We start from the raw sequence: 21,701 nt of genomic DNA, 5'->3' as shown, positions 1-21,701 counted from the left end.
ATGTCAGCCATTTGGTGATGACCTATTGAATGTCTGGTGGCTACAGACCTGGGCTGTGTATATAACTGCAATAACCATTCCTTGAAGCTCATTGAAATCTCATCCCACAACACAACATAAACGGTTTATGGGATGAAACTCCAACCACATCTAAATAACCCCCTATGTTTCCATTATTTAATGTACAGATACAGACCGACATGTTTATAAATGTATTGGAACAAAAAAAAAGTCAGGTCCCCTTTTCTTAAAACAAATAACTGTTTATTAGTAGATTTATGGGAGCTGCAAGACAAGAGCACTTCCAGTATCCACCCAGCGAGGGTGGGTGATAAGGCACATTGCAAGAAGTTACTTAGCTCTGATTTGCCATGTTTGGTGTGAGAATTGCACAGAAAGCTGAGAGAGAAAGGAGGTGAAGACAGCACAGCTGAGCCCACAGAAAGCCAAGCCTGCCTTAAGTTGAGCCTGCTGGGAGGGAATCAGTACAAGATGCTGGGGATATGGGTACCGCACTATTACAGTTTCAGTTCCTTCCATCATCTCACTTTCAGAAACAGGTAAACTTTATTATTCTATGATTTGGGATAGCACCGTTCTCTGTCACTAGCGCAGGTGCCATGTTAGAGGCACAAGCTAGGCAGCTTGTTCCAGGTTTACAAAAATGTCCAAGGTAAATTTGGAAAAAGATTTTAGTCATCTACCCCAATAGTCCTGATTTCTGCCTGGAAGGCTCATCCGTAAAAGAATCCTGGCTGTGGGACAGCTGCATCAGCGGAGAAGATGCTCATTTTGTGAAGATATCTGAGGACTCGGACAGCACTCTTCCGTCTTTGGTCTCAACTGTCTTCACTACAACGCTACGTTTGGTTCTGGATGTTTCCATGGGGGAGGAGCTTACGCTGCCAGAGTAGGCATTGTATCCGCTACCGTATCCGCTACCGTATCCGCTGCTCAATCCGCTACCAAATCCACTACCATATCCACCGCCATATCCGCTTGACAGTCCACCGCTGTAGCTACTGCTAACTCCTGTAACCAGGGGGCAAACATGTTAGATCAATGAAAGGTCCTTTTAAATTCTGATTAATAACAATAGTGCAATCTCGCTACTAAAACCTTGATAATGAGGTTCCAGACACTCTGGGGGGTAAAGCTTCTAAATATGAAGAGAGGTTATGTTGCCCATCGCAACCAATCAGATTCTGTCTATAGTTTCTCCATCACATCCTAGAGAGGGCCAGATGTATCAAGCTTCAAAGGTGATAAAATGGAGTTTGATAAACAGCCAGCCAATCAGCTCCTGTCTGACATTTTTCAAACCCAGTCTGTAACATGGCAGGTAGGAGCTGATTGGCTGGCTGTTTATCACACTCCATTTTATCACTTTTTGAAGCTTAGAAGCTGATTGATTGCTATGCTATTTTTAGAAGCTTTAAGAAATTTGCCCCTTTCTGTTCAATGCCACTTTATCAATTGAAATAAAAAAAGATTACCTGAGTAATTAGTTGTCTTGGTCTGAATGCTAAGGTTCTGGATGCCTGATTCCAGCCTAAAAAAACAAAGGCAAGATTACCATAAGGTACATATCAAACCATAGCCTAAACATACTATACACCATGTTGTAATACAGAACAGCCTCACTACAATACTATTTAAATATATGTCAAAGAGTGACTATTCATAACTCATAAAAATATTGTTCGGTTTAACCGATTGTTACTTTCTCCTATAAGTTCTTAGATTTGACAGGATCCCTTACCGGCTTTCCTCTCCTTCCAACAGTTTCCTGTAGGTGGCGATCTCAATATCTAGAGCTAATTTGACATTCATCAGTTCCTGGTATTCTCGGAGTTGGCGAGCCATGTCCTGCTTGGCCTTCTGTAGGGCGGCCTCCAGCTCAGCCAGTTTGGATCTGGCATCTTTTAATGCTAATTCCCCACGTTCTTCCGCTTCTGCGATCTGGGCTTCAAGGTTTGCACGCTGCAACAATTGATGATAAAATTACATACACAAAGTTCCCACAGGCATTCGAGGTCTTTAAACATCCTCTTAGACAAGAGTTTATGTTTAGGCAGCAGGAAGCAACCCTGGTAAATAAACCGGACTACTCTGCATGTCAGTCATCTGAGTGTCCTTCAGCACAATGGCCCTTATTCTGATCGGTGCGGATATTCCCGAATTCTTACGGTGCGGTCCGCACGCCACGGTGTGCTGCCGCGTGCGGCCATCGTCCGTAGAAACGCCCACGTGTCCTCCGCATTCAGACGGACTCACTCTTTAAGAACAGGGCGTGTTTACGGACGACATACAAACCATGCGTGTGCGGGAGAAACACTCCGATTATGCACGGTATTATAGAGTATTACAGAGTATGCACGGGAATACCGCATCCGAACGGGAGTCAAGCGGTGCTTCCGCACGTAAGCGGAGTATTTACGCCAAACAACCCACTATTATGTCTATTCTGCAATACATCACATGACCCACTTATTCAATTACCTATCCTCATACAAAAATGCTTATTTGGAATTGGAATCAATTAGATGCCAATATATCCTTACAAGCATGCCTAACACATGCATTGCACACATTAACCCTTACAGCAATTGAAGCAGCAATGTTTTCAATTAAAGCACTGACAAGCGTCCTATTAGTGAGTAATGAGTAAAGGAGTCGATTCTATTGGGTTCAGGTGTTAATGCTTGTAGTCATTAGGCGGTCCGTTCGCCTACCGCAGGAACGAGTGGTGTCCGCAAAGCAATAGTAGCCTTTTGGACACCGCACATTTCTTCCCTTTTTGTTCGCGTGCATTCGGAGTGGTATCCGAATGCACGCCCCCCAACATAAGTGTACTCCCCCGTGTCCGCCCATGTTTCCGCCCCGTTTTGCCCACTTTGAAACTACGCCCATGTGTCATTCCGCATGACGCCCATAATACGCCCATATTTCCCGACTGATTGCGGTGAACAGTTTTGTACGGGATTTGCCCGAACAGGTACGGAGTCAAGGCGTGGCACATGCGCGTTGCGTTCTCCACGCATGCGCAGACGCCGTAAAGACGCGATCCGAAAGTATGCGGAAAAGTACGCGTCAATCAGAATAAGGGCCAATGTGTGCAACATAAACTTGGAAGGTGTTTAAATAAAGTTTTGTCTGTTACAATGTTTGCTGCTCTTGGGCCCACAGAGGACAGTGGCTAGGTTCACAGCACTGTGGTCAGGGATTTGATTCCCACCAGTTCCTTCTGTGTAGTTTGTATGTTCAGTGTTTGCATGGTTTTCACTCCATGTTTCTTCTCTTGGCCTATACAATTAACCCTAGTATGTGTCTGAGATATAGAATATAGACTGCAGGATCCACTGGGGTACAGACCGATGTGAATGTACAAAATATTCTGCCATTTGCTGATACCAAATAAAGAAATATTGGTAATGTGCAGATTGTCTAGCCTATGGAGGCGGGTGGACAGTTTGTACTCATAGGACCTACCTGTGCTTTGAGCGCATCAATCTCAGACTGCAGCCGTGTGATGTAACGGTTCAGCTCGCTGATCTCGGTTTTGGTGGATTTGAGGTCATCACCATGACGCCCAGCGGAAGCCTGAAGTTCCTGGTACTGTAAATACAAAATAGAACAAACCAGTTTAATGTATTGTCTACATTTGTTATAGTAGTGCATCTGGCATCACTACTCTGCTACTTCCACCATCAAATGATCTATGGTGTTTCTATTTGCCTCCTCATAACACTGCCATGCCCCATGTTACACACTCAGGAGGAGATGTATAATTTATCACATTAATGGCGGGATGTATTAACATACATCGCCACCCCTTGCCATGATGCTAGTGCATATATACTAACATATGCAGCTAGCATCGCGGTGCAGTGACGGAGGCCCCCCCAGGGATACCTGTGATGTGCTCAGTCACCTCCTGGGCTCTGCGGCGGTCCAGCGTCTCCTCCTCCCCCGTGCAGCCGGTAGGACAACCCCGATTGACATGCTGCTGGGGGAGGAGGAGCAGCACGGAGGACAGGGAGGGGGGTAGGAGACTGCAGAGGACGGCGGGCAGCTTTAGAAGCCCATAGGCGGCGATACCCTGCCCTCCAGTGACGTGGCGGCCAGGGATTAGTACATTTGAAAATGCTTTAAAAAGGGGTGCTTTACCACATTTTCGTCTTAGTACATCTCGCCCTTACACTGTTCTGTAACAAAACTTCTTGCTGGTAGTTTCTTCACTATAAGCCTGTCACATCAATTACAATACTCACTTCCAAGTTTCAGACCTGGTGCTTGAAATTCACAAAGCCTTCTGCTAGTAAAGGATAACATTCCCTCTCCTGTGATTCTTTCAAAAAGAAGCCCATAGACTTCAATAGTTAATATTGCTAATGATAACATTTGCCAGCCAACACAAGCTCCGGAATACTACCAACCAATAAACTCTGTCATTTTTCAAACACAGCCTGTAATATTGCAGTAAGGAGCTGATTGGTGGATTCTCCATGTGTCTCCACTTTATGAGTAGCTTCCCTTGTTCCGGAAAAAGTCATCCTATGCAGGCTTTAGAATATTCTGCCTATATGGTAACTTGCTATAGTTATATACAACATTAGTTATAATCAGTGGCAGATTTTACCTGTGGGACTGAAGGATTGCATCCGCAGCCCCACCCCCAATAAAATCCAACACCCAGTCAGACCGCACTGGCTACACTGACTTCCTATTGTAAGTCCAACGTGCCAGTCACCCGCATGACAGGCAGTACCAGTGGGAGGAGTTTTCTCCCTCCAGGACTAATAGACTGGGCTGTGATAAGCAGAAAGTGGTCTTCTAATGGCAGCCACTCTCTCCCTTCTGTGGGTGCAGTCCATAGTAGCCAGGAGTTTGCGCATGTGCAGTAGTGTCTACGCCACTGCACATGCACCGATCCTGGCACATGTAGATGCCGGGACCAGCTTTCAGTAGCGGCAAGTTGGGTTATAATATTTTGTGATCACATCTGCAAACTCACCTTCTGTTGGTACATGCTCTCTACTTCCACTCTGCTCTTGTTGGCAATATCTTCATACTGAGCCTTGACTTCAGCAATGATGCCATCCAGGTCCAGGTTTCGGTTGTTGTCCATAGATAACACAACAGAAGTGTCAGAGATCTGAGACTGCAGCTCACGGAGCTCCTGCATAGACAAAGACATGAGTGAGGACATAAACATGGCTGCAATGCCCCGACTGCCTGAACACACACAAAGAAGAACATCATTTCCTAGGGTCTGATTGTAAGTGACTTTTGGGAAATACAATTTACAGTGGATAAAGCCCTGGCTGATGCTGCCGTTTAAATGCCCTTCCCAGGAGGCATTTTCCATAATAGGAGCTGCTTGTGTTTTCTCTGAATAATTGCTTAAAACTCTTCTCAGAGATATTGGTGGTTATTCTGGTTGGACTCGCAAGGCTCCGAACTCTCAGCCTTGCGAGTCCAACAAACCCCATCTTGTGAATGGTGACCTGGCCGCCACCCATTCGCAAGGGTGACTCACTTGCAGGGCCTGTGAATGGATGTTACACAGTAACACCCATTTGCAGCCTAGTGGGATCCGCCCACATCATTCAATGGTCAGCGACCATTGGCTGATGGCAAAAGTGCATGCATATACAAGTGACTCTGAAGTCACTTACATATGCGTGGACACTCAGGAGGAAGTGGGTGGGCAGCTGGCCTCCCCCCACACTATCAGGGCATTTGCATGAGAACGCTGGCCAACGCCCATGAAACGCTGGGAATTCCCATATGCAAATGGCTCGGCGCACTGCTCTTCCTCACCCCCCGCCCACACACTTGGGTGCGTGCACCCAGCGAACACCCTGTTCACCGTGCACACACCCGGTGTATGCACATGCACAGAAATTACCCTGCGTATAAGTCCACCATCAGACCCCTTGCAAACGAAGGGTTCCGACTGAACGGGCCTGAATAAGGCCCATATCCTCATGAATAAGGCCCATATCCTCAATACACCATGCAGTGGGCGATGCCTGGCATGAAAGAGATGCCAGGTCCCATGCAACTCTGCTTACGGTGGGGTGGTCTTTTTTCACAGAAAACTTAACAAGAGCGCACAAGGAGACTGTGCCGATTAATTTGATATGTGGCACTGGTACATCCTGTGTGACTGCAAAACAGAGCTTCTATTGGAAAACAGCTACAGCCACAGGGGGAATTTACTATGATGAGAGTTCTATTTCACATGAAATATGTGCAACCAATCAGAAGCCACTTTTAATTTATTTAGTTCCCTCTAGAAGAGAAGTATCTGATTGGTAGCCCATAGCAACATCCAATGAGAAATAGTCCCCCACAGACTGTCACACAATATACACCTGGGTACAGTGCTCATTTGCGGCAAAAGACATCATGGTGTATTATTTATAACACAACCATTGCTTACCTCCTCGTAAAGATGGCGCAGGAAGTTAATTTCATCCGTCAGACCCTCCAGTTTTGCCTCCAGCTGCACCTTGTTCATGTACGCCTCATCCACATCCTACAGATAAAGTGCCCAGTGTTAGTGTGATGACACATACACACTGCTGTCCAACATGACCCATTCTATTAGGTACAAAATGCTCTGTTCCTGGACTTCCCTGCCAATCACAGTTACACAGGCGGGGCTCCAGCACAGTCCAAAATTCAAAGAAGGGGGGTCACATCAACTGTCAGCGAGTCCAGGACAGTGATGTTTGGGGTGGCAGTAGGTGTGGCTCCCCTTTTTGAATATTGGACTGTGCTGCAGGCTCACATCTGTAACTGCCACTGGCAAGAGAGTCCAGGAACAGAGCATTTTGTACCTAATGGAATGGGTCATGTTGGAGGGTATGATAAACAAATAAAAAAACCGAAGTGAAGAAAGTTCTCACCTTCTTAAGCAGGACAAATTCATTCTCCATTTCAGTTCGCTTGTTGATTTCATCTTCGTATCTGCGGAAAACATAAAAGCATTAGAATCTATAGTGTGGAATAAAGTAGAAGTATTGTTTAGGCAGAAAATAGGAGACGTGAAAGGGAAGCTCTCGCTTTAAGATGAAAATGTTCCGCTGCATAAAAGTTGGCAGAACTTTCTCTAATATGATGTTTCCAGATATGCTGTTCTCTACACCAGCTTCTTAGTTTCCATTTATGGTTATAAAACTTTTCTCATTTCGTCAAGAGTTGCCTGTTCTTATTGACTTGTAAGTTCCAAGCACAAATGCGGGCAGGAGGATTTGTTAATATTGAGAAATGATCTAATTAGGTCCAGTTTTAGACAAAATTTGACCCCTGGGGGGAAATCAAAGTGATTCACTGAATGTGATCACCCACCTGTTTCAATTTGTAAGTAATAGCGAAAGATTAATCATCATTGAACATTTTGCTTTATTCTCCAAACATGGTATGTCAGCTTCCAGTAAGCTATCCATAATAAAACGAACCCCAACCTGCAGATTAAGGGGTACATTTACTAAGATGGGAATTCTATTGAAGATGAGATTTTGCCCGTACCAACCAACCAATCAGATTTCATGTATTTTCTAGAAGGTGCTAAACAAATAAGTATATACTGATTGGTTGATATTGGCAATGTCTCATCTTCAAAAGAACTCCCAGTAAAGTTAGCCGATTGTCCCTGGTGCCTTATAATGGAGACAAACACTTCTATCACAAATTTGTACTACAAATGCTGCAATATACACATCACTAAGCATACATTTACAGGGGGCATGTGTAATTACCCTCATTGCCCTTAAGCACTGCTCAAATACTATACCAACAAAGGGCCTGGGTTCTGTGTGTGTTATTACGCAGCCGCGTTGCCCTCCCCCAGAGAGGTCTCGACATTATCTGGACCGTGCCCACACAATGCCAATGTGGTGCCCTCATGACTGATCACATGTGCACATCGCCATGCACAGGAATGTGGAAATCGCAGAATACTGATTTCCGCACTTCTACAGTACGTGGGGTGCTGAATTAGCCACAAAGCACCATAAATAAAGATACTAAAGTATGATGTCATTCCCTTACTCTTACGTATAATGCCTAGAAAGAGATAAGCTGTTTTTGCAATACTAATTACTAATTATACAATAAAATTTAAAACTTTTAGCCGGACTTTGACTTTGTTTATGACATATCGATGTCCCCTTTTCTTTGTGAGACACAAAACCATCTATGGGAATTCCAAACTTAAAGCGTTATAGAAAAACGTGCTGTTTAGTGCAACCCTACATCATGCAGCCCTTTTTCATCATTCTTTTGACAAACCTCGGTCTTTAATGCACAGGAACAGTCTAGGTTTTAGTGATATATATGTTTGAGCACAGGTGGCTAAATAAAAAAGGTACTAATTACAGTAAATCACCTGTGCTCTAGCATGGGTTTCCTTAAAACCGGAAGTGTCCGTGTGCCTTTAGGAACAAGGTTGTAAACACTGCTTTAGAATATAAGTCATCTTAGAGCAGAGGGTACCAAACCACATTACAGTCCAGGTTTTAAGAATATCAATACTTGAGCACAGGTGATTTCATTAGTACCACAGTGAATTTTAGTTAACCATCTGTATATAAGCATGAATACAATGAAAACGTAGGGGTCTATTTACTAAGTCACATGTGCAGCCGCTGTGTGCAAGCAGCCACAGGGAATAGATTATTCGCCGGGCGCTCGCACACAACAGTGTGGGCAAGGGGTGTGGGGCCCGGGAGATTCACCCATGGGAATGCCCAACATTTCATGGGCATTCCCGTGAAAACGCTGCGTGTTTCCATGGTGATTCCCCAATGATGCGGGTGTGGGGGACGGGCAGCTGACATCAGCTGATGTCAGCTTTTCTGCACAGGGCCCCTGCAGATCTGAGACACTTCTCTGAGAGCGCTGGACCATTGCAAAACATCCATTTGCAGCCATGCGGGGGGCAGGCAGACGCGTGGGTGGCATCTGGTGGACTCGCATGGCTGCGGAATTCGCAGCCTTGGGAGTCAACCAGAATAAGTGGACAGAGATAGGTACTTAAATGCATGACTTGTAATGCAAAGGTCAGCTCTCCCATTAACTGCACTTTTCAATGTTAGAACTTTCGGGTTTATGAATTATGCAAAGACGGCTGAAGTGCCTGCTGGGGATGCTGGTAAGGATCTCAGAAGAAATCACAAATAGAAGCCTGGGCCACCCAAAGATGGCATTATACAAGCTCCAAGCTCTGGACCATTAGGGCGACATTGGGGACCGCGTTTAGAAACCACCATTTAGGAATTGGTAGAAGATAAACATGAGTGGAAATGTATGGTCAGCCGCATGAACAAAGCAGGAGCAGCTACAAAATGGCTGCCTGCAGAGTGTAAATTACCTTAAATATGAAGTAAAATGAGTGTGGACTCACTTGTTTTTGAAGTCCTCCACCAGACCTTGCATATTTCCCAGCTCCGATTCCAGGCGCATTTTCTCCTGACCCAGAGTGTCCAGCTGCCGGCGCAGGTTGTTGATGTATGCCTCAAACATGCCGTCCATGTTGCTGCGAGTGGTCTTCTGGTTCTGCAGGAGATTCCACTTGGTTTCCAACATCTTGTTTTGTTGTTCCAAGAAACGTACCTACAATAGAGGATATAAAGTTGTACATTAATAGATGTTATCATATGGTCAACATTATCTCTGCTTTTATACTTCATCATAGAGCCAATACTCAAGATCAAATTTACTAACATGAGCTAATTCCCTATACACCAAAAGTTGGCCATACACAGGCAAACCAGAAGGATCACTATTGTGGCCAAATCTGAAACATCCAGGGAGAAATGTACTAAGATGGGAGTTCTAATTCACATGGGATGTTGCTATGGGCAACCAATCAGAATCTACTTATTTATTTAGCACATTCTGGAAGATAATAGATAATGTCTGATTGGTTGCCCATAGCAACATCCCATGTGAAATAGAACTCCCATTTTAGTAAATCCCCCCCCAGATTTCACCAATAGGGCCCAGCAGAGGCAGAACTCTGGGAGGCAATGGATTCATCCGCCGGGCTCCTGCACCCAAGGGGGCACCTCTCCACCACTGCCAGTTTAAAAGCATTAATTGAAAGCCATCAAAATCGCATCTGTGGCTTAGTTCTGAAATATATATATGTGTTCTCTCTCGCTCTCTCTCTCTCTGTATACATATACAGTATATAATAAATATTTCATAACAGACTATATATATTTTGAATAACATTGTGTGGGTGGGTGTGTGTGGGTGTGTGTGTGTGGGGGGGGGGCACCAATATTCATCTTGCCTCTGGGCAACTGGGACGAACTTACGCCACTGGGGCCCAGTCACAACACCTCCTTCAAGATACCTTCAGCATGGTCAGTGTACGTGGGCAGATGCAGATTCAAACCATGTTGACATAAAACAGCCAAACTCGAAGCACTTTAAAGGAATTAAGCATGTATGATCCATTCATTTTGTAAAGTGGGAGTCAGCGCTGTGTCACTGCGAAATGGGCGTATGTGGGTGGGAGTAAGTGTTATGTACCATACTGGAGGGGATTAACATGTACAATCACCCCAATTATCTCATTAGTAGAGGATTTTTGTTTAGAGCTTCAAACAATGTCACTGATTAGATAAACAATAGTTTTAAATGTAAAGAATTTAATGCAGAAGCCCTTTTGTGATCTGTACGGAGCCTGGATTGAAATGAAATAGAATTTTATATACTAGTAACAATAGATGCTGCTTTGATCCTAGGCTGTATGTACAGCCATTCAACGCCCAGTGATGCTTGATTTGAGTACTCATTGTACTGGCACTAATGTAATGTCCAGGCTGGTTTCCGGAACACTGAAATGGGCACAAACTCTGAAGAGAACAAAAAACGCTTTTGTATTAATAACCTATTGTACTAAAGGGAAGTTAGCATCTGTTTATTTTATATTCACGCTATTATCCTGCAGATGTTCCTTGTAGTTTTATTATCCCATAGACTGCAACTGAAAAGTGCCCCACCTAGTGGTCAGACAATCGTGTGTTATGGGCATTCTCAGGAAATAGCTTTTGGACACATCACTCAGGCACTGATACTGCACAATTCTGTTCCTCTCGGTAGCTTTAGCATTCAATGGTAGCGCTGGCAATGGAATAAGTGATGGCAGCCCAGGGTGTAATTATGAGGTGTCCCTGACTTTCCTGGCAGAATCACAGTATAAACAGTGGATTGTTCCGGGAGAAAGACATTTATTCACAGAAATACCATCACCATTCTGTAAGGACCATTAACCCCAAACAACATAAAAACTACAATTAATATTTGCACGCACAATGCACATATTTAAGATAAACTTGTGATTGTGATTGAATTATCTGTCTCTGTACACAAGACTATCTGCTCGAAACCCGATTAAAAAGCCATTATACCCAGCCTGATAACAGAGAACAATAGCTTTAAATCTGCTGCACATTAGCAAATACTAATATGGACAAATATCTCATGTTCGGTCAAAGTATGGAAACATTTACACATAGATTTGTTTTAGGTCTTATCATGCAGGGCAACTTGTGTTTTCGGTTTTACCGTCTTTAAGGAGTACCATTGGCTTTTTTATGTGTTCACTATTTCCGTTGCATTTTATTCATGTGACTTTATTATAAATGCAAAAGAAAAAATCATACTGAAGCAGGAGCCACAAGGCATGGGGCCAGGTGTGTTTAACTTGTGACATTTCGCTCTGGAATGGCTTTGTGTACATTGTGACAGACTACTCTGTGTGCACATGATAATGAGCTGGGCAAAGCAAAGGTGCAGGCAGCTCTCATTGCCCTATAAGGTAATGTCTGCAGGTAAGTATACACCTGACGTGCCCCTCCCTTCCAGAACAGATAGGGAGAGTCCACGAGGATACAGATAAGATCTGATGGTCGGGTGTAGTAACAAAGGATTAAGTGGCAACTGCCAGACTCTATTTAGTATTAGTTCTGCCATGGCACAAATCCTATGATCAACAAATGCAACCATTTCAGATATTAAAATGTTTGTCGTTAATGCCTATAAAATACATTATGGAAAATTATGTGTAACGGCTGAATAGTGTTCACATGCATTTGTTTTCTTAATTTAACCCTTTATTCTCGTACCTAAGATATCAAGCACAGCCCTGCAGTGGAAGCACTTAGTAATGTCTGGGACACAAGCCTTGGACAGACCGTAAGGCAGGAAGTGGACTCTGCCCAGTGGATTCATGACTGCTTTACATACAACCAAAATTCTGTTTGCTTTTCCATCACCAAGAGTTGCCACAGTTACCAAGTATGACAGTAGCATGACCAGAAGAGCAGACGTATTGGTTGATGGTGGAGGGGCACTACACTCTCATTGGTGAATGACTGGAACTATCTGCCAATCAGAGAGCAGGACCATGTCATGGACAGTACAGTGCGGAAAGAGAAAGAAAGCGAGGAACCGCAAAAAAGGTATTTTATATGGGTTGCTCTAACTGATCTGGGGTCTGATTATACAAATAGAAGAGGGGTCTGTGTTTCAATACCAGCAGAGTTCTGGAGGTTATTATTATAATTACTGTTAATAATAAAAGCAACACATATTAGTAAGGGTTGCCCTACTAAGCAGCCACCAATATGAACAGTATAAAATAATCTACCCTTGCTAAATGTGTAGTCATTGATTACTGTATAGTACTAGTACAGCAATTGCTTGGTGCTTCATAAACCAATGGTGAAAATATATAAATTAATCTGAGACTACCAGGGGAAAAACAGTTACAGTTAGCATTGTATCACATCCTGATGTCTCTCCAGCAAGGAGTGGTTACTCTGGCAGATCCTGTTTGTCCAGGACATCAGTCTGTGATGAATGAATTACCTTGTGGGAGGAAAGGATAATCTGAGAATGTTCGGAAAGTTAAAACGGAAATAAATATCCCACGGTGATATTATAGCAGGTGTGTATTACAGTTATGGTATGTGCTTTGTTCGCTGATTACACAGTGCTGATAAATTACAATATGTAAACAAGAATATGTTACAGTATATAATAATTTAACAGAACAGCATAACATTCAAGGCATGTACAACATGCACTACAGCCTTGTATTAAAACATAAACGTAATTGTGTCCATATATCAGAAAGAATGAATTAAAACTTTGCAAATGGCTGCATTATAATACTGACATGTACACAGCTTCTGAACTGAAAGCCAACTGCAGGTGAAGCAGCTGTTACCAGAGTTGCGCAGTTCACCAATGGCGACTATTTACAGTTCATAACGTTAAAACAATGAAATTCATAAAAAGTAAGAAATAAAATACAGCTACAAACAACTGCACTACAACATCACGCAAAGGCATTATTGGTAATAGAAACTGAATTAAATGAGCATGTGTGGCACATTAACCCCTTTACTGCCAGTGGGGACTGAAACTTAGCCTATTGTCTCTGTGAAAGACTTCCTGCTAGCCAGATTAAAGACTCATTGAGGTGGGAGTGTATAATTCCATGCTGTCTGGTGGGGAGGTCAATGGCCACCCCGAAGTCTGGAATGTTGTCCAGGAGTGGAAGGGGTGTGTCTGTGGCTCTGGAAAGTATTTTAGCCATAACAGCTAATACTGATTCAGTATAAAGTTAGGAAATGATGAATGATAAAGAATATGGAAACACTGTAACATTCTGCTGACTGCTGAGGTTCTCCTAGAATGATGGGGGCAGGGGAATAGCGGTGTAGGCATTGGGGTACAGGACGTCCATGCCTAAGGGTATAGGGCATGCATGCCTGGGGGTATAGGATGTGCATTTCAGGGAGTATAGGGTGTATACCAGGGGCTAATAGGGTGCATGCCAGGGGGTAATAGGGTTCATGCCAGGGGGTAATAGGGTTCATGCCAGGGGGTAGTAGCCACTGAAGACTCACCTTGTCAATGAAAGACGCGAACTTGTTATTGAGGGTCTTGATCTGCTCCTTCTCATGGGTGCGAACTTGCTGGATGTTGGGGTCGATCTCCAGGTTCAGGGGGGCCAGCAGACTCTGGTTGACGCTGACGGAGGTGATCCCTCCGGAGCCCATACCGGCTGACCCACCATAGCCGGTCCTGTAGCCACTGCCAAACCTGGAGCCGCCGCTGCCCCCGTAGCTGGAGCCCAGGCTGAAGGACGCGGAGCTGGCTCTGTTGACCGGGGCCCCGCTGTAGGAGAAGCTGCTGAAGCCGCCGGAGCGCGGGGCCGCGGAGCTGCTGGTGCGGTAGGTGACTTTGCTCATCTTGATGGACATGGTGGCGGCTGCGGGCTGCGCTGTGAGAGAAGAGGATAGAATGCGGGCGCAGGACAGACTGGGCGGCAGGGACGGGAGCGGCTGCCTTTATATGTTGCGGGACGGGGCGGCTAGCACGCACCTGAGTGGCTGGGCACCGGGAGGCGGGACTGTCACCTGCAGCCAGCACAGTTACACACACACACACTGCCCCTGGCCGACACAAGGGGGGGACCTGATGGGAGGGGCTGCGTTCTGCAGCAGCGCCTTCAGGGTTAATAACGGGTGCACTTGGTAGGAGGTACTGCTGCCCTGCCCGGGAATGCGCCCCCTGCCCAGTGCCCAACCCAAAGTGCTGGCTGCAGTGCAGGGTGACACTGTCCCCGTGGGTGTGAGAGGGAGGCGGCCCGGGGATAGGAACTGTTAGCACATTTATAGTACAGCTGCAATGTTATGTACTGTATTATTGCGGAGCCATAACAATTATATTCCAGTATACGGGGCTGTCTGGCTGCTGTCTTAAAGAAAAGTTTCCTTGGATGAGTAACATTAGGTCTCTATAGACTAGGGATAAACTGAACATTTACATTGGGTGTGTTATTATAAAGTTGATTCTATTATTATGCTATATGGGGCTGCTTGTGAAATCTCACAGCGGCACGTGCCATCTTATTTGGGCTAATTGTATGGCCCCCGGGCAAGTCACTTATCTGGGATTAGCAATTGCTGGTAATTGGATACCGCCCTTTGGGGTAGATCCTATTAGTCCCGAAGGTTGCGGATGATTCGCAAGTGTGAATCAATCACGACACCAGGCACAATTTTCAGCGAATTCGGCAAAGCGAAGAGTGCGAGTAAGGCTTAGGGTGAGATTCTCTAAACTATAAATGCGGTTAAAACCCAGTTATCAGGTTTTTGCCGCATTTTGAGATGCTCTAAGCACCCCCCGCCGGGTTACCGCAATGGGGGTCATCTTTCTGGCGATTCCCAATAGAAACCTATGGGCTTCTAACATGACCCCCCGCCGCCCTGCACCGACCCCTCACCTGAACCTGACCTCCTCCTCCCTGCACTGTGCCAGCTTCCCCTGCAGCAGCAGCATCCAGGCCGGGTAAGAGAGGGAGGAGGGAGCCGCCGCTCATCGCCGGGTCACCGCAAAAGACAGGTCTTAACGCTAGAGCTGTCTTTTGTCATAATTATCGCATATGTTAGTATACTACATAATGTAGTTGGGGTGTACCAATGGAGCTATAAAGAGTTGTGCGCATGTGCAAATAGAACTAATTTCTAGAATAATCTTTTGCACCAAGGATAGGGCTACGTACTGTTAGTGTACTCTGATATTTATGGTGGCTGAGTTGAGCCCGGATACATGTGCTCTATCTGTATCAACATGGACATCGTCCAAGTGTACCGCATCCCCTCGCATGGCTCGCTGGTGCCTCACTGCTTTGTACACACTAAGGTCCAGAGGCATAGGGAGGGCGGAGCCAGTGGAGCACACGCTCTGGGCGCCGAAGGGGCACAGGGCCCTGCCCCCCCCCTCCGCAAATGAGCTGGGACTGGAATCCGGGACTCGCTAATACCGCTTTCAGACCGCACTCCGAACACGGCATATTGCCGTGTTCGCGGGGCCTAAACACGGGTCACGGTGCGGTCTGAAAAGGGCAACACGGGTCGAGCAACACGGCTATTCAACCCTGGTATTGACCAGGGTTGAACACGGCTATGACCCGTGTCAACTGCGGTGTGAACGGGTGCCTGGGTCGAGCGACCCGTGTCCCGTTCACAGTATGGAGGAGGCAGCACTGTCAGCTCCAAGTACTGCCTCCTCCCGAGCCCCCGATGACGCGCCGCAGCCCAGCACCGCCCCATGTGACGTCACCGACTCGGCAATATGCCGTGTCGGTGTCGGAACTTTCAGACCGCATTGCCGTGTTGCTCTGGGGATGGGACCCGTGTCCTAATCCCGTGTGCGACACGGCATTTGCGGTCTGAAAGTAGTATTAGTCTCAGCCCAGCAGCTATGCACCTGCGGCCGCACCCTGCTCATCACCCTGGCGCCGCAGCCGACAAACCAATGACGTCACGCATGTCACGGTCTTCTTCCCCATACCTCCCTGGCTGAAGGTGCTGCTGCTCGGGCCGGCTCAGTCGGCTGTGATGACGAGCCGGCCGGGAGGCGCTGCACAGCAGAAATCAAGAGGACTCCTCACCTTCCCCTGCTACACAGTCACTCCCTCCTCCCTGGTTGCAGGAGTGTCATCATCTCTCCTTCCCAAGCACTGGCTGTAGCCTGGAGGAGGAGGAGGCTGGCTGGTGCTTGCTGCCACCCTGCTGTGCTGTCTGGCAAGGTGGATTTTAGTTTTTAAATAAAGATCAAGCAAATATGAAATCATGGATCATGGGGAATAATCATGAATCATGGGGAATAATAAATAATCATGGAGGGGGCAAAACATGCCCTTGCTCCGGGCACCATGGCACCTAGCTACACCGCTGTCCAGGTGCACTGGGATGGTAAAGTATGAACAAGTCTGTTTTGGGGCTAAAATTGCTTAAAAACTCTTGTCGACATGTTGGCATAATGAATGTTGGTATATTGACCATGTCAGTATTTTGACTATCGATCAATGAGTGACGGTAAAATGTCAGCAAAACATCCATCAGAACAGGTCCTGTGCATGTTCAGTCCACCTGCTGTAGTAGTTGTCTGCAAAACATTGAATTATTAGGCCTATAATCAAATCTATATGAACAATCTATATTCCAATTGAATATGCATCCAAAATGATTGATATTTAAAGTAACTTGGTTTGTGTTAGCGAATGGGATGAAATCTGATGATCCTACATTGTCCTAAATTACGCACACAATGAACCTTTCTAAAGGCCCCCATACATTAGTCCGACTTGTCCTAGGGACAAGTCGGACTTGATTTCCCCTGCAGCTCCCCGGGAGGGGGACACACGATTAGGCACTTGATGTGCCAAATTTTGCATATGATAAATCTCATGGATGTGATCCGGGCATGGGGAGAGGCTGGCAGGGGCAGTGTACACATAGGCAGCGGGCGGGGGGACACCGGTGAACCGGCGAGAGGAACAGCTCACGTGCTGTGCAGGACCAGGCAGACGCAGCTTCAAGGAAGAAAAAAACCAATACAAAGAATGGGGAGCCAGTGATTGGCTGAGAGCTCTCTCAGCCAGATGCTGATTGGCTGAGAGAGCTCTCTCAGCCAATCACTGCCTCCCCATTCATTTGTATTGAAGCTGCGTCTGCCTGGTCCTCCTGCCCAGCAGTGAGCTGTTCCCCTCGCCGGTTCACCGGCGTCCCCCCGCCCGCTGTCCATAGTGTCAGCTGCCCCTGCCAGCCTCTCCCCATGCCCGGCGTACCCCGCCCGCTGACCCTGCCCGGAGACTGCACATAAGATTTGGAAATCTTATGTGCAGCCGGTGCGACTGCCCGACTCCGATCCGATGCGCACGGGACCGCGCATCGGGTCGGATAGGGTGTCAAAACATGCAATTTGGGACGATTTCACAGCCCGATTCATCCGAATTGGGTGAAATCGGGCCCAAATCGCATAATGTATGGGGGCCTTCACTGCTCCATCAGATAGAAATTGTACTGTGTGAGGCAGTTGTTCTTTTCATAAATCTACAACAAAAAGGTTATACTGTAGTGTGCCTTGAAGGGAATATACAGAAATGTAGCCAGTCTTTTTTGTATAGTACATACCGTCTTTCCCCGATAATTAGCCCTACCCCGATAATAAGCCCTACCCCAGATTTTGGACGCTGGTCCAAAATAAGCCCTCCCCCGAAAATAAGACCTACCATTTTCCCCATGTAATTGTATGTACACCTAATGTGTAGCCTCCGCTCGGCCCCCGCTGACTCCCGCTGACCCCCGCTGACCCCCGCTGCCCTCCGCTCACTCACCAGCAGCACCGCAGCTCCCGTTCCCAGGGATGCATTGCGGTAGGCGCGGCGTGACGTCACGCCGCGCACATCGCGCCGCGCACATCACGCGGCTGACTGGCTGGCTGCTGCTCACCACACAGCGCCATCAACGAAAATTAAGTAAACCTTCAAACAAACAGGTGTGTAGCCTCCGCTTGGCCCCCGCTGACTCCCGCTGACCCCCGCTGACCCCCGCTGCCCTCCGCTCACTCACCAGCAGCACCGCAGCTCCCGTTCCCAGGGATGCATTGCGGTTGGCGCGTCGTGAAATAAGCCCTCCCCCGAAAATAAGACCTATGGTCTTTTTTGTGGAAAAAAAAAAAATAAGACAGTGTCTTATTATCGGGGAAACACGGTATGTCATTCTGGCCACTGACAGCACAATTGCTGGGTCGCATGCCTCAAAATATGACAGGTTGAAAAAAATGTGTTATCTGAGGGTAAAGAAGCCTGTAGGCAGCAATTCATTAGTAAAAGGTCAAATATGTGGAAGCTGTAGCTACATGGGTGTTACAGGGTGTGACAAGCACACGTCCTGTATACACGCCCTGAAGCAGTAGTACACCTGTAACGCAGAAGGGAGTAAAACACCTGTTTACTACACATTTCTTCTTATCTCCTCAGCTTCAACTGTAGTTTCATTCTTTACTCCAATCTTATAACTCTAACTTATCTACAGTTTTATGATATATTATCAATATTTGTCCATTTATGTCCTGTGAAAAACAAAGTGTGCGTATAATCTAGAGGTCTTAAAACACCCTTCAAACTGCGCGGCTTAGTGTTACCTATTCTGTACATTCACCTTTAAAGTATCACTAATAAAGCACCAGTATTGTATATAAAAGGAAACCCTAACATTCACTGCATATGTAAAGTTTAAAGGCCCCCATACACTAGGGCGACTTGTCCTTAGGACAAGTCGCCCCCGACTTCCCCCTAAGCTTCCCCGGCTGCTCCCCGGGGGAGCTTGATTAGATTGGCACTTGATGTGCCATTTTTTACATGTGATAAATCGTCTCGATTTATCACATGTAAAAATCCCGGGGAGCAGGGGGGGGGGGGGGCTGCTGGTGGGAGCAGGGGGGCTGGGGACGCTGCGGGGGACACAGACGCTGCGGGGGACACAGACGCTGCGGGGGACATAGACGCTGCGGAGGACACAGGCGCTGCGGGGGACACAGACGCTGCGGGGGACATAGACGCTGCGGAGGACACATGCGGCATAGAGCCGGGCAGAGGGAGCCGGGAGCTGTCAGTGCTAGAAAAAAAAGCCTATACAATGAATGGGCAGTCTGTGATTGGCTGAGCACTCTCTCAGCCAATTGCTGACTGGCTGAGAGAGCGCTCAGCCAATCACAGGCCGCCCATTCATTGTATGGGCTTTTTTTTTTTTATTCAGTGCTGACAGCTCCCGGCTACCCCCGCCCGGGTCTATGCCGCCTGTGTCCCCCGCAGCGTCCCCAGCCCCCCCTGCTCCCTCCACCGCCGCACCACCCCACTAGGTCCCAAGTCGGGTGGTCGGACGTGCAGCAGGTCCGACCACCCGACGCAGATCCGATGCGCACGGGACCGCGCATCGGATCTGAGGGGACATCAAAACTAGCCGATTTTGGTCCGATTTAGGCCAGATCCGACTGATCTGGCCTAAATCTGGCCAAAATCGGCTAGTGTATGGGGGCCTTATGAGAGGCAAAGTTATCTGTGTTAAAGGACACTGCAAGCAACCATGGGGGTTATTCTGGTTCACTCGGATACGCATCCTTGCAAGTCAACCTAACCCCGCCCTGCGAATGGTGGTACGCCGGCCCACTGTTCGCAAGGCGTGTTCCTTTGCACTGGCTGCTAATGGATGTTTTACATAAACATCCTTTCGTAGCGTGCAGGGGGACACCCACATCATTCGATGGTCGGCAACCATCGAATGATGTGGAACATGCACCCGTATCAAAGGGTGGTCTGAGGCACTCTTACATATGCATGTACGTTCAGAAAGAAATGGGCGGGCAGCTGACATCCGGTGATGTCATGGCCTCATTAGCATGAGAACACCCAAGTGCTCTCATGGTAACACCCATAAAACGCTGAACCTTCACATATGCTAATGGGGCCGAACGTCACCCCATGCCCCACTCCGACCCCCGCTTGCTGTCCTGGGTGCACCCAGCCATCCGAGTATTCGCAGGGGGGGGGGGCACACACCCTGCATATGCACATGCGCAGCATCAGACCCAGCAGCGAACGCACAGACCAGAATAAGGTCCTATGTTTGGAGATCTTTTTGTGGAAAATGGCCAAAAAAAAACAATAGCTTGTACTCAGCTAACTAGCATATGCGAATACATTGGGAAAATGTTCGAGTTGTCACTTTATTTTCAATTTACAGTAACGCAGAAAGGACCCATGAGGGACAAGGGATGTTTCAGTGCATTGTCAGTGAAGCTGTATCAGGCAGGAGTGACTGACAAGTTCTATAATACTGCAGTGTACTCACCTCCCAGCCATCATGGTTACAGTGTCATAGTCCCTTTAGGATGGGACAGTCCCACCCTGCTGTGAGTTCACACTGTGTCCTGAATCATAGAGAATTGGAAAGTGTAACCCACAGTGGTCTACACTCCACTCCATACATCTATACTACTTGACTACACTCAATTTTGAGGAATGCCCACAGGCTCCCAGAGGAGTAAGCAACCCAGCCTCCTAGTGAAATGGGCAGGGTGGGGGGCTCTGAATCACATCATCTTGGCTCTGCCCAATTCTAAGGGCTTAATGACGCACTGGTGACTAACTGCATCTCCCCTCTGGACACTCTCCCTAGGTGGTGGCACCAGGGTCAGTGACACCTGATGCAGCCCAGAAAACCCCTTAACAAACCTTAAGTGAGCATTCCCAAAAAGCTCCCTGTAAATGGGGAATGGCCTCAAAGATGACATCACTAAAGAGGGGTGTGCCTTAGCGAGGTAACGTCCAATAACCTCACTTCCGTGGTGTGTAGGTTGCCCCTGAAGACTTTTGTGTCCAAATATAGGACACATAGCATCCCTACCCTAATCCTGACACTTATACCCTAACACTAATACCATAAAAACCCTGTAACCAAGGGCATAACTATAGGTGCCAGGGGTGCAGTTGCTATGGGGCCCAGAGCTGAAGGGGGCCATCTCTACTGTCTAAGTAATATGTTTTACATACATTTATCATCATCCGTTGCTAAATAGGGGGCCCTTACAAAACTTTGCTATGGAGCCTACGAATATCTAGTTACGCCCCTGCCTGTAACCCTAACCGTTAAACCTCACCCTTATCATACCCTATACACTAACTCTCACTTTCTAACCCTAATAGCCTACACCTATGGGGAGACTTGATGGATCACGTGTTTTTTTCTGGCATGTGGAACATTTACAGCAGGCTTGTCCAACCTGCGGCCCTCCAGATGTGCTAAAACTACACA

At 46.9% G+C, this 21,701-nt stretch overlaps 1 protein-coding gene across 1 annotated transcript; it reads right to left on the bottom strand.

Moving 5' to 3' along the window:
- Window positions 1–240: 240 nt before the first annotated feature.
- Window positions 241–14,380, bottom strand: KRT8 (keratin 8). Its single transcript, XM_083169634.1, has 9 exons — window positions 13,944–14,380; window positions 9,419–9,627; window positions 6,921–6,981; window positions 6,452–6,547; window positions 5,018–5,182; window positions 3,493–3,618; window positions 1,763–1,983; window positions 1,497–1,552; window positions 241–1,032 (listed from the first exon to the last, which is right to left on the bottom strand). The coding sequence occupies exons 1-9, from the start codon at window positions 14,298–14,300 to the stop codon at window positions 788–790; spliced, it is 1,536 nt and encodes a 511-aa protein (XP_083025760.1). The 5' UTR covers window positions 14,301–14,380; the 3' UTR covers window positions 241–787.
- Between the last annotated feature and the right edge of the window lie 7,321 nt (window positions 14,381–21,701).

The sequence above is a fragment of the Crinia signifera genome, chromosome 2 (genome assembly GCF_055691185.1).
Source record: "Crinia signifera chromosome 2, ASM5569118v1, whole genome shotgun sequence".
Lineage (NCBI taxonomy): Eukaryota > Metazoa > Chordata > Amphibia > Anura > Myobatrachidae > Crinia > Crinia signifera.
The sequence above is the reverse complement of the archived record's forward strand: the minus strand, read 5'-3'. Positions and strand labels throughout refer to the sequence as shown.

Excerpts from the sequence above, each read along its gene's own strand:
- KRT8 (XM_083169634.1), bottom strand. The coding sequence starts at position 14,300 with ATGTCCATCAAGATGAGCAAAGTCACCTACCGCACCAGCAGCTCCGCG. Across the intron at positions 5,183-6,451 it reads TGCGCCATCTTTACGAGGAG|GAGCTCCGTGAGCTGCAGTC; the intron begins GTAAGCAATGGT and ends TTGTCTATGCAG. Across the intron at positions 1,553-1,762 it reads TTGGAAGGAGAGGAAAGCCG|GCTGGAATCAGGCATCCAGA; the intron begins GTAAGGGATCCT and ends TTGTTTTTTTAG.